The sequence below is a fragment of the Brassica napus genome, chromosome C4 (assembly GCF_020379485.1).
Source record: "Brassica napus cultivar Da-Ae chromosome C4, Da-Ae, whole genome shotgun sequence".
In the NCBI taxonomy this organism is placed as follows: Eukaryota; Viridiplantae; Streptophyta; class Magnoliopsida; order Brassicales; family Brassicaceae; genus Brassica; species Brassica napus.
The window spans coordinates 60,174,245-60,188,053 of record NC_063447.1 but is presented as its reverse complement, the minus strand read 5'-3'; the positions used below and the strand labels follow the sequence as shown (position 1 = coordinate 60,188,053).

Sequence of the window (13,809 nt, the reverse complement as noted above, 5' to 3'; positions counted from 1 at the left end):
CTCTGCTCCGGATAACTTTTCTGTTAACCGGATCCCAAAGCCGATAGCCGAATTCGTCTTTTGGTGATCCAAGATAAATGCACTCTTTAGTCTTAGAGTCTAGCTTGGCTCGTTCATCTTTAGGGATATGGACGAATGCTCTGCAACCGAACACCTTCAAATGGTTGTAAGAGACCTTCTTACCCGACCAAACTTCCTCCGGGACATCGCCTTCCAAAGGAACTGATGGTGTAAGATTTATGACGTCCACTGCAGTCTTTATGGCTTCTCCCCAAAATGGTTTGGGTAGTTTAGCGTGAGAGAGCATGCACCGAACTCTTTCTGTGATCGTTCGATTCATTCTTTCAGCTAGCCCGTTCAGTTGTGGCGTCTTTGGTGGTTTCTTCTCCATTCTAATTCCATGAGCTTTGCAAAACGTTTCAAAGGGACCTCGATACTCACCACCATTATCAGATCGAACGCACTTGAGTTTTTGACCCGTACTTCGCTCTTCTTGGGCTACAAATTCCTTGAAAGCATCAAGAACTTGATCTTTTGACTTCAAAAGGTATACCCATACCTTCCTTGAATGGTCATCAATAAAGGTGACGAAATATGATGCCCCTCCATTGGATTTCTCGGACATGGAGCATACGTCAGTATGCACAAGATCAAGAATATGCTTTCTTCCCATAGGCGTAGATGATCTTCGGAAAGCGACCCTATGTTGTTTTCCGGCTAAGCAATCATGACATGGTGAGAGAGAAATACCTTTCATATCAGGAAGAAGTTTCTTCTGAGAAAGTATATTTAAACCTTTCTCACTCATATGCCCGAGTCTTTGGTGCCATATATCCATGTCATCACTTGCGACATTTACTTCTTCCTTGCAAAGCTTGGCTTGAGTCACGTATGAGCCTTCTTTTCTTCCTCGAGCCATGATCAGACTCCCTTTGATTAGCTTCCATTTGCCACTGCCAAAGTGATTGTCCAAGCCGGCATCATCGAGCTTTCCAGTTGATATGAGATTGAGTCGCATGTCGGGAACATGTCTCACATCCTTGAGAACTATCTTACATCCAGTGTTTGATGTAAGAATAACATCCCCCTTTCCAACAATTTTGCTTCTTCCTTGATTTCCCATTTGAACATTACCAAAGTCACCACTTTGATAGGTTGTGAAGAAGCTTCTATGAGGGGTGACGTGAAAAGAAGCACCAGAATCAACGATCCATGAGCTATCATCAGAGCTAAGATTACATTCTCCAACGAGATATAATTCTTCACTCTGGTCTTCCACAATGGTGGTAGTCTTGTCTTCATGCTTCTTTGTAGGATTGAACTGGTCTGGTTTGATATTACCGGCTTGTTTGTCTTTCTTGAAAAACCGACATTTCGACTTCATGTGACCCGGTTTGCCACAGTAATAGCAAGTAACTCTCGGACGTGACTTAGATCTTCCTCGAGACTGGTCTCGTCCTCTGCTTCGGTTTTGACCACGAGTCTCTTCTCTACCTGGTCTATCAACAATGTTAGCTTCTGAATAAGAGCTCGAACCTCGCTCCTTCCTGCGAACTTCTTCGTTTAGAAGGCTATCAGTGACGGTATCCATGGTAAGCTTTCCCTACGGTGCTGAATTGCTTAGAGTGACAACTAGTGTGTCCCAACTCTCCGGTAGTGAACTAAGGAGTAAAAGGGCTTGCATTTCGTCTTCAACCTTCATATCAACTTTGTTAAGCTGATTTACGATCCCCTTGAAATTGTTCAAGTGCTCCATCATGCTTTGGCCATCCTTGTACTCCAACTTTACCAATCGTCGAGCAAGAAGAGCTTTGTTTCGAGGTGTTTTCTTTTGAATCATGGATTCAAGTTTTGTACATAATTCAAAAGCATTTGTGTAGGTAGAAACATGTTCAAAGAGAGATCGGTCAATGTACTTACGGATTACAGCAACCGCCTTTCGGTTTAGTATTTCCCATGTTTTGTCATCCTTTCCTTCCGGCTTCTCCTTCATGATGATGGATTCATGCAAATCCTTACAATAAAGGTGATCTTCCATCATCGGTTTCCAATAAGAGTAGTTGTCCGTCGTGAGTTTGAACATGTCACCTTCAACGGTAACGGTAGCCTCCATCTTGAATCTCACGGGTCTTGATGTTATGTTTGAGCCTAGCTCTGATACCACTTGTTGGGAAAATTACCCAATATCGATGAGATGAAGATGGGATTGGACAACTAAAAGATTTAAGAAGAAGACTCTTTATAATTTTGGAAAGGGTTTACAAAGATTTTGTTTTGAGAACTCTCTCTTACAAATGTTTTCTCTTTTTGTTTTCTTGATTCTTGGATGATGTTACAAAGGGACTCTACACTCTTATTTATACTAGTGGAGGGTAACTACAAGCTAATTCTAGAGACTTCTCCATTTTCTTTTCTTAAACACTTCAACACACTTCAACACACTTCTCAATCCACACTCTTCTTCTCCTTCTAGATATTTCTTTTTCTTGGACTAAGGCTTGATTTGTTTTGGGCTTTAGGAGGGAATTCCAACACGAGTTATGTATTCTACGTGTTCCAAGTTGCTTATGAGCTTCTTTAGCCTCATCAGAAATACAACCAACGATCTTAGTACCGCACGTGCACCATCTTAAGAGGACTCACATGGAAATGTGATCTATGCATAACATGGGTTGGATTTGTACGAGATACAAATAAACATATAGCTTCGATATTTTATTTTTTTAAATAATGGAACTAACAAAAAATGAATGTTGAGATAATGAATTCGGGTTTTAAGTCTTGTTTGATACTATCGCCTAAAACTGTTTCCTACGAAGTCTCATTGCAAAACGAGTATGTATGAACTTTTTACTTGCTGATACCTTGAATTGAAAGTAAATTTTCTGAGACATTCCCATCCTGTTTGAAACATGAACGAAAAACTTGCAGTGAAAATCAAAAGCAACTGACTGTGGTCCAAAGACGCATTTGATACATCCAATGGAATTGGAACGATAGAGAGCGTGGTCCAAAAAGCTGTTGATTGATGGCCCTCTGTCTTCACAAAGAGAGAAAGGGAAAAATGCATAGAGCTTGATGAGGTATTCTCAATAAATGCATCTAACACCTTAAGATCATTTGGTAAACCTTACATTCTTTTTTTGAAACACTGTATACCTTACATTTACATCATAAATTTTTTAAGTGAATTCTAGCAACAAATTCCCTATTTACCATTTACCTGAATCTGATAGCTGGAGCTGAGCTTAATTCCAAATTTACCATTTACCTGAATCTGATAGCTAGAAGCTTAGAACTGACCTTAAATAGTTATAGTCTACTTAATAGTATTTCAAATAGGTGATAAATATGTTCAAATAATCCCAAAATTGTTTGCAAAATGACGAATATGGTTTGGTTATTTGATGACCTCAGATATTATGGAGCAAGAGATGCTGAGAACAACACGTAATAAACATAGCTAAAGAAGGAAAGATTTCAAAAATGGTTCTAACCATTTTAAAATTTGACTTTACCGTAAAAAAACTGCACACTATACAATGACATTGGGTCCAAAATCCAAATCATGAAACCATGTGATTTTTTGGATGCGATAACTTTACTTCTCTTTCTTTTCCTCAATGGTACCACTATCTTATGTGGGTTGTAAATCTTGTGAAGAATATCTATATATTGTAATAAATTATTTTTAGCAAAAATGTTTATGAGAATTACGTAAATTAGGTTTGTAAAACAGAACATAAACTCTTCATAATTCCTTAAATTCAACATTTCCGACAATACTGAATCTTTCCATGACGTTTTCCGGTCCCGTGGGAATCTTATGTGGTCGCTATTTACTGCGACTGTCGTGAACAATCCACGAAAACAAGTCCAGAAACACACGAGGAAAACGAGAGACGTTTTGGTAGCATTTGATCAAGAGTTGTGATAATAGAGCAAACAGTACAAAAGAGAGTAAATGATCAAAAATGAGTGCACTAGGGTTAAGGATACGTTTGAAAACGATTTGACAAGCTTGCTCGTTGGCTACATATTGCAACTTGCTGAGGGTTGAAACATGATCTTGAGGTAACTTTAGCTTACCTATAAAGATATCTATGAGAAGGACATTGAGAAAAATTCAAGGGTTCAAATACGTATAACCACTAATAAGAAAAGATTCTTTATCACTTCATATTATACTCTTTACTTCTCTTGACCACAACATAGTCAGTGGCAAAGTGGTACATACTGTTAAAACTATTAAGGATAATGTTTCCTACAGATTACTCAACTCGACAGGACCTTGTTGGTTCCACCATTCCAAAATTCCTAAGCTTTCTATTATTATGATTTATGGCTCAGCTTCTGCCCTTTCACGTCTATCTACCACCATATACGCAAAGTTGGGCATGCGTGTATTAATGGGCCAATTAAACAGAGGCTATCACGAAATTTTGCTTGTGGACCATTGTCTTGTCTTTTTTAGGATGAGAAAAAAAGGAAATTTTTCTTACTCTATAATTCTAGGTTGAAAATATCTGTGTCAAGTAGAATCTGTCCCATACTTTTGCAATTTCTTGAATATGGCATCGGAGGAAAGAGCTGATCTCGACCGTGGTCCTTCAACTATATCTTCTACACATAGAGTTCTGTTAGTGACATTGTTTTGTGTAAAACGAAAGATGAGACTACCAATTAGCATTATTTTATAAGGAGGATACGGCATCAGTGAAGTCAATAATGATTAGTTTGTGTACTGTTTTTCCTTACATGCTGAACATACAATGAAGTCAATGTTAATTTGCAACGGTATGTTCAACTATTTTTACATTTTAGAGTCGGAAAGAATTCATAACACTGAAAAGTTTATCCACAAAATGTAACCTTACTCATTACATCAAAATAACTAACATGAGCATTGCTTTGTCTCTCAGCGTCGTTGATGGGCAGATCCATATTGTTTTGGGGCACATGACTGCAATAACTCTTGTATATATGACCCATCTTAACAAAATCTGAAGAAATAAGCAAACTTTCTGATACAAAACAAAATATATATTATATGCATATAAACATTCATAGATCTTATTACAAACCATGAAACATGTCGTCAAACTAAAACGTTTGTTTATTTGACCACTATCTGTATCAGAAAACTAATGTAGTTAAAAAACATATCAAATGAAAAAGTAACATTAACGAAATATTAGGAAAAAATCTTGTTTAAGAAAGACAAGATCCACAAATTACAATGTTTCTGTAAAAATATTGCTTACTAACCACCACTAAGAACATATATCTCATAAACATGCATAACGAGGAAACTCAATAATTACTAAATTATAACAAAAGAAACTCATTTTGGTTTATACACGATATACAAGAACGTAAAAATTATAGAGAGCTTAAAAACCCATAACCATGAAATTATATTTAAAAATCAACAAAGGGTTTTGACAATTAGATGTAATAGTAGAGTGAGAAAGAAATAAACCTCATGAGGACTAATGGTGAAGGAATAAAGGATGCATCACTTCCTAGTGAAATGCATGACAAATATTCAATTATTTTATTTACAAAGAGCACCAACTAATGACTTGCGTGCATACAACATGTGATCCAATGTTGAAAGGTCAATGGATGACTTGTGAGCAGTTTTAGTGCAGATTATGAAGGCTATGTAGTATGCACGTTCAATCCACTTGTTTAATTTGAAATTTCACATATTTTATTATAGACTCGAAGATTTGAAAATTCAGATTTGTCAATCATAAGACTATCTAAAGAGATAATTTTTTAAAATTATCAAAACACAAATAATCTCATGTAAACCTCAGTGTAGCCGATAACCAGGTTCCGTAGCTTCCAAGTCAAGATCCTTGAGAGTCCAACCGCGATCCTCCATTTTCTTCTTTTCCTCCTCATGTTTTCTTCGCCGAGTTTTCTTTCTTTTCCCGTCCGAATCTTTGTTTCTTCTACAAGTCGAGGATGTTATGTAATTGGACCCATGTATTTTCTCTTTTGGGCTCATTTTATTACATTTAATTTTTAAGTTATTTAATATTTTTAAAAAGGCGTTGATTGCTGTCACAAAGCCAGAAATTTCTTCTAATTCCTTCATCCTCAAGCTGTAGATGAAATTACCCATCAACACTTCAAAACAGTCAGAAACAACACCAACCAAACCCCAAGCGTGCGACTTGTGCTGTCTCATCAAAAAGGGTCAATTAATGACTTGTGTGCATACAATATTTGATCCAATGTTGAAGGTCAACAGATGACTTGTGTGGAATGTTTGTGCATATGATGAAGACATGTTGTATGTGTAGTTCAATCCATTTGTTTAATTTGAATTTCACATATTTGATTATAGATTCGAATATCTGAAAGTAATCCATTAGGTTTCAGATAACCCATACAGTTCATTTTAATGATATTCTAGATAATCCTTTTTGAAAACGGATATAATAAATCTAAAACCTAGAAAAATAGTTTTAAAACTCGTTTTCGATTTCCCGAAACTCTTAGAAAATATTTTATTATTATTTTAATCCTTCAGTGACTTCAAAAGAAGTCAGTTTCTAGCTAGTAAAAGTCTCAGTGACTTTAAATGAATCAGACAAGTAAGCTAGTCATGAATCCGATACCGTGTTTGACAATAAAAGGACAACTATTATTTGAAAAGAACATTCACTACTGACTTGAGATAAGTCTCATGAACCAACACACTTGGAAACCATTATTTGAATTGAACTCTTTCTACCTAGATTCTGCTTTCAGAATCAAGACAACAGTTGGGAACAAGATTTTGCTCTAAGATTACTGAATTTCTGAAATGAAGTGGAAAGTAACACTCATTGGGAATAAGAATCTATCTGTTTTCAAATTGTCTCAGCAAAGGCAATAGTAAGCAACTCTTGGTCTGCAAACAAACGCCTACTCCTTGGTCTTGTTACGCGTCTAAGACCTCTAGGTACACACTCCCTAAGCAACAACACTCTTTTCCAAAGCAGATGACATTTTTATGACCACTTCCTCTAATTATTCCAACTGGTTCATCTCCAACTTGTCAAAAGCACAATCATCGATCACACCCATGCATTTGAATTATAGAGTTGAATTAATAAATGTAATTAACTATAGATTTGAATTTTATTTTTAATTATAACAAAATCTGTTGAGAAAAATCTAACAAAATCCCACTAAACTTTTTAATTATGTTTTATTAGATAATAAATTAATTAATTTCGTAAGTAATAATATAATATTAATTAATATTTTATTATAGTCTGTATTATATCCTACTATATAAAAGAGACTATTTTAAGAGTTTCTAAAGAATGCCACATGGGCAGAAATATTCTCCACCACTCATTTTACCATGTCATCACGTCCAAACTTAAAACATTTTATTTTCTCTTTAGCCCAATAATAAAATTCAAGACTAAATTCAACGTGACACATCAGTACTCAACTAAAACTCATTCTCCGTATATTATCTTCTCGGACTGGGCCTTTTGTTTTGGAATGGCAAAGCTTAATGTTTACAAAATCCAACTTAACCCAATATTTTCCAAGCTCGCTCAGTCTATTCTCATGCTTCGTTTACCCTATTCTTTTGACATCTCTGTAATCCTCTACAGCTTCAGATTTCTGTAACGCTTTGCCTAGATGACACTACGATGAGTTAAATTACACTACAATGAGTTAAATTACCTACCTCCTTCCCAAGAATTCAGATGAAATCCCTAAAAAAAGAAAGAGAAATATATCTCTACAGATCACGCTGCTCCAACAGAAATCTAATTTTTTTTTTGTTCTTACAACTCGATCTTCAACAATGGTGGCTTACCAAACCTTTTTCTCTAATGTTAAACCGGTCGTTGTTACAATACCGCCGTGAGGCGTCTTCTGCGGTATGGGAAGCCCGTAACATCACCAAAGGAGGGGAACTGATGGGCGTGGACATGCTTCTTCTAGATGAAAAGGTTTGTGTCCTGAAAATCTAGATAATTATGATCTTCAGTAGATAAATTTATGGAGCTTAATAGGCGTTTCCATTATTTTATGATATCCTAGACGATGAGATGTGTCTTTACTTCTCACCAGTCACACAAGCTCCAATAATGAAAAATTTCCATATTTGGAATCCGGTCATTGTAGGAGAATGTTTTCACACGTCTGCTTCGTTCCTCTTTCACACATCACAATGGTCACTCACCGTAGGTTGTGTGGCACTGACGTCAGTTGCTCCATATCCAGAAAATAAAACATCTGATGGTGTGAGAGCTTAACACATATGTCCCCAATTCTCCTCCGCAAATCCCTCGCCTAACTAATCCACTTTGTTATATGTACTCCTAATTCTAGGACTTTTGACGTTCCTAACGCCATTGCACTGCATACTGCTGAGTGGTGATCAGGTATGGATACTGCTACCAATTCAATCTCTATGCTATGAACTATGTTTTTATGAGCTGTTGCTGTGACTGAGGTTTCCTCTTGAGATTGTATTGTATCTTCACGTTTTCCAGATTATTTTTGTTCATCGTATTCCAGTAGAGAAGTGTGGTACATGTAAATTAGACATGCTATTAGCTACAATGGTGACAATAAGCTAATGGCGGATGTCAAACCACCTGAAAGAGACAAAAAGCTTGAATATTTTGGTCTGACAATGGATTTGATCGGTGGGTTTGGCAAACGGCATGAGTGTTTCTATGGAAACTTTCTCAAAAAAATCTTGCTTTGAAAGTTTCGAGAACCAAAATCAAACCAAGCATCAAAAGCTTAGCCTCTCTGATGTAAGATTCGTGCTAGGATCAATAACATTAGCTTAACTGGCAGATACCGAGACATCAAAAGCATTTGTTGCTGTAAAGCTGAGTAGTTCAGCTGATCCCAAGACACCAAGTGAATCACATGAAAGCTAAGGAAAATCAATTTTGATCACATGTTTTGATCAACTCTTAGCGTTGATGTTATTAGTAGTTGGTGAATAGACCAAACGTGAGCGTATCAGACAGTCAATAAAAAGAGAAGGAGCCAAAAGGGATGATAATAAAATTAGGGAACAAAGTGTCGTTAAGTGATAGTTCCGGTCTGTGGGATTTTCTCATTTTACGACTCATCTGATTCTCTTTGTTTTTTCCTTTCAAACTAATCTAATTTACAGTAACATGTTTTTATTTTAAGCAAAAGGCTTATGGGTACAATATGTTTTTTTTCTTATATATAGATATGGTGTACATGTGCGTGTTTGTTAAACTACTGAAACAGAGAAAGGAATACTAGCTTCGAGAATCTTATGTGTATTTCATTAATTGAGAGTACATAGTAGTAGTAAGAGTAGCATAGAGAAATCAAAGGAAGAAGGAGGTGGACTCAGTGTCCAGCAACATTTGAGTCAGAGAAAAGCTGCGGTGATGAAGATTCTGTTGAAGAGGAAACATGGATGCTTTAGTCAAACGGTAAGGCTTACAAGCCATGGATTCTTCATCAAATACAAGATCAAATTGATTCAAGTAGCCGTGTATAAAATTGGATTACAGGTTCAATATCAGAGCAGCAGCCACGGCTGAAAAGATAGTTTGTGAATGACGTTATTCCAGATACGTCTACAAGATCTCGAAAACCCATGGAAACTTCTCTTAAAGTTTTATCCTTTGTTGGTTTTATAATAGAGACATTTATTTTTGTATTTGAATGTTATTTTCTCAGCTAATCTGAGTCAGTTTCTGAGGTACTTTTGTCCCTTTGAATATATATTGATCAACTTTGCAAGAGATTAATTTACACTTTCTTAAACTAAAAAACTCTATGGTTAATTATACAACAAAAAAAAAATTTACATACAATTTATTAAACTAAAAATATCAATTAAATATAAATTTACTGTAATTAAACGTGTTATCCGCGCGGAGCGCGGACACCGGCTCTAGTTATTATAAAAGTACTATCTCCAAAATTATATTAAATTGGTAAGTTAACCTATTTAATTTTTTAAAACTCTTTCATTTAAATTAATTATCATTTATTAAGCGGGTTAAAATTTGTTAATTACATAATATTTTATACCAAAATAAAGTTATTAACATATGTTGAAATTTTATTTTTACAGCTATATATTTTTCAAAGATCATATGTTGAAGAAGATTCTTAATTTCATTATTTCAAATTATATATTAATTGTACCAAACTCAAAAATGCAATAACAATTTAAAAAAGATAAAATACAAAAAATAAATTAATATTAATAAAAGAATAAGAAAACTAAACAATAAGATTTAAGAGTTATACAATACATAATACTAGAATATAAATCATATATTCTAAAAATTTATGATAATATCAAAGTTTATAAAATGAAAAAAATACTTAACCGAATTTCTTTCTTTTATTTTTGTTATTCTAAAATCCAAGCAACATAATAGTATTAAATTAATTATAGAAAAGGTTAATTGCACCAAATTTTGTGTGATAGCTGGCTTTGGATCTGCACAATACGAAAACATAGTGTTTACTGGTTGGATGAAGTGTCAGCTGTATGTTAATTATTACTAACTCATTTAATTTAATTTATTTTCGTGGTTTCCTTAGCGTATCGTAATAATCAATCCAGCTTATTCATGACCATATTCATGCAAACAATGTTGGGTGGTAATGTGGTTAGTTTAAATTTTAAACATCCCTAGACTATATTTGCAAAATAATTTTGCCACATGTATTTTCTACAATCAATTTCACAAAATAAATATGACATGACTACTGAAATTGATGACATGGCTTCGGAAAAAAATATGACATAGATAATTTTATTTAATGTTGATTTATATTTTTGGCAAATATTTTTACCTTGTTAATTGTTCATGCTAATTTAAATCAAATTATCAAAAGCCTGCTTTTGTCAACAATCAGATTATCAGACCTAGCTAATCATCCAAAAAAAGTTTGTTGTTTATGATTTTTTTTAATAAAATGTCAGACTGGAACGGGCAAATATATATGTAGGAAGTATGTATTTGTACGTGTTACTTTCCAGGTCTTCTGGAGTTATTTTGCTCACGTGAATAAAATGTGTTTGTCGTCTTCTGTGGTATAATATAAGCTATCTAATATCATCTGATCAAATCCGAAATAATAATAATAATAAAATTTTGGTCTACTAAATTCATAAAATGATGAGTGTTTTCGATTTTCTGATATTCAATTTTGAGAATACAAAATTTTAGCTGTCTCAGATGATATGCACTTTCTCCGTTCCTCAATAATAGATTTTCTAGAAAAAACGTTTATTTCAGAAAGATGTATATTTTATGTTTTCTAGGGGACAATTCTTGGTAAATTGGTGAACATAAAATAACATAATTACTATAGAAATTGTGTTATTATATTTTGTATATTAAACATAAATAAAGGAGAATCAAAGAAAAGGTGGAACATTGGTTTCACCCCAGCTTGTGATTGCATCTGTCACTGCCTGTTTCACTGCTTCAGCATCCATTCTTTCATCATCTTCATTCTGCTGTTAGTAAAGGTGACGTAATCATTTAGATCATTTATTTATGCCAACACTCACATATAGACGTTGACAACTCATGTTTATATTTTGTATACATATGTGTTCTATGATTTATAAACTTTTCAGCAGCAATTATGACACAAGCTTTATCCATATATATGTAAGTGAAACCAGATAATATTTCATTAAAACATATGATGAAACTATCTCAAAGTGAGCTCATTTGTATTGAGTAAATCATACAAACACTATCCGAAACATATATAAATAGGCACAATAAATAACTGTAATTACGATATATCATTAATGTATACAGATATGTTTGTATGATGATTTGTTAATTACCTTGACTCCCATGGCATGCAAGCTAAAGGAGTCCGTACATGAAACCCTAGCTTCGAGAACGTCAAGCCCCATATCCTCAAAGGCTTCTAATACCGAAACAAGCATGCCTGGCTGATTCTCCCCTGAGAAAACTTTTATCATAAAACCCTTTTCTAGGGTTTCGACTTTTACCTATAAATAAATTGACCATTCAAAACCTCGTAGTGAATCTCTCATATCACTTGCACACTTATGTATATAATGGTTCCAAAGTATATATTTGTGATTGCTTATACCATTGGTGTGGTGGGATCCGTGGGTTCGCTTGAAGATTGCTCTGCGGCAGTGTCCTCCTTGAATCTTTCGACTTTTTTCTTAAGGTTTTGGATATATTTCGATGCATCCATTATAATCGATGTTTCGCTTTGCTGTCATCAAAAACATGTGTGCACGGACATATATTAATAGCATATAAATCATCCCAAAATTATTATTAGAGGTTTAGCAGAAAAAAAAAGAGAGAGAGAAAAAAAAAAACAGTCTTCAATCCACACGATCATGACTACCCCCCCCCCCCCCATATATCTCGTTTCCAATTATATGTTCTTCTATATACACTTAGAAGAGGATAAAGTGATCACCCAAAAACATAAAAGCATACAAGAACAGTAGATCCATTTTGGATTCAAATACCCAAATGGTAGAAAATGATTGCTTTTATAATAAAAAAGGAAGAAGAGGTTGAATATAATTACAGCATGAGAATTAGTGGCTGAACGAAGCAGTTGAAACTTCTCTTGTAAAGAACCTCTATTTTGTTCCCTCGAAACCATTCTTATATTTATAAGCCTCTTCCCTTCCAATAGAGCTTTCTTGATTTATTTGTATTATCTTCTATTTAGAGGAACTATGTGTATATCTGCAATATATATATGATAAGGAGGAAGCAGAGAACTTAGACTAAATTGTTTATAGGATCCTCTCCCCTCTCACATGTCTGCGTTAGTCTCTCTTGATCGCTACAAAATATTACATACGGACAACTCCGATTTGTATCTCGTGAATTACTTCCTTGCCTCTATGTCCTAATATACGAAATCTATTTAATATTCGACCCTGTTTTTTTTCTTCTTATATTTATGCATTTCGAATATTGATTAATTTACAATATCCTACTTTCTGATGTAAAGCAAAGTTTCAAATTCTTTTGAGCTTAAAACAAGCAACTTTGGTTGTACAGTATTTTTTGTTTGAATTAATTTAATATTTTTTCAAAAAATAATAATAATAATAATAATAATTTACAATATTCAATTATTCATATGATCATTTACATACGTACAAATACAAATATACGTGTCCATACCTTTACCTACCGATACTAATATTGTAAACTAATTACTATGTTTTTATTGACTGTAATTTCTCGCTGTGATAAAATACCTTATCTTAGCACCATAAAAAGTTTTACATTATTTATGTGTTTTATTTTCCTCTTTGTTTCGATACTATTCTAACGCGTCCAAGCAAAATCACGATAATTGACTACAACTATATACAGCTTTGAACTTTTGGAAACGGATAAAGATATATAACGGGAAAACTCCATATTTATACTTAATGATACGATATCGATATACTATTCCAATCGCTGTAGTAAATAATAATATAAAATGGACTTTGTCAGGTATATATCTATTATTGCTGGTCATTCATTTCTTTTTGAACATCATATATTGATCTATCTAGAATAAATTTCGTATCAAAAAGACATCACCACATCTCTTTTGGATCCAGTTTCTAGTCAATAACGAATTAAAGTATGCAAGTGCCATTTACATCTAATTCGTTATGATCATTGCAACAAGAAGAAAACCATTTGAACTTGGATTAACTAGATCCGCGGTATATATATTTATGTAGTACTTGAATAATGTTAATATGATACTTGAAGAGAGAATGATAGTTATGAAAAA

General features: G+C 34.0%; 1 protein-coding gene and 1 long non-coding RNA gene across 3 annotated transcripts; one reads left to right on the top strand and one right to left on the bottom strand.

The window, feature by feature from the left end:
- The first annotated feature begins 7,282 nt into the window (after positions 1–7,282).
- LOC125585684 lies at positions 7,283–9,182 on the top strand. The gene is made up of 4 exons (XR_007322677.1): positions 7,283–7,976; positions 8,152–8,268; positions 8,359–8,411; positions 8,523–9,182. It is a non-coding gene; the product is annotated as an uncharacterized LOC125585684 (long non-coding RNA).
- Positions 9,183–11,267: 2,085 nt separating this feature from the next.
- Positions 11,268–13,521, bottom strand: LOC106447527 (transcription factor SCREAM2-like). Of its 2 annotated transcripts, none has more exons than XM_013889467.3 (4): positions 12,589–13,521; positions 12,130–12,261; positions 11,855–12,025; positions 11,268–11,512 (listed from the first exon to the last, which is right to left on the bottom strand). In XM_013889467.3, the coding sequence occupies exons 1-4, from the start codon at positions 12,664–12,666 to the stop codon at positions 11,411–11,413; spliced, it is 483 nt and encodes a 160-aa protein (XP_013744921.2). In that variant the 5' UTR covers positions 12,667–13,521; the 3' UTR covers positions 11,268–11,410. The 2 variants fall into 2 exon arrangements, with proteins under 2 accessions (XP_013744921.2, XP_013744923.2); XM_013889469.3 differs by having other exon boundaries at positions 11,268–11,509.
- Between the last annotated feature and the right edge of the window lie 288 nt (positions 13,522–13,809).

Coding starts and splice junctions, on each gene's coding strand:
- LOC106447527 (XM_013889467.3), bottom strand. CDS start 12,666: ATGGTTTCGAGGGAACAAAATAGAGGTTCTTTACAAGAGAAGTTTCAA. Junction 12,262..12,588: donor CAGCCACTAATTCTCATGCT/GTAATTATATTC, acceptor TTTTGATGACAG/CAAAGCGAAACATCGATTAT. Junction 12,026..12,129: donor CGGATCCCACCACACCAATG/GTATAAGCAATC, acceptor ATTTATTTATAG/GTAAAAGTCGAAACCCTAGA.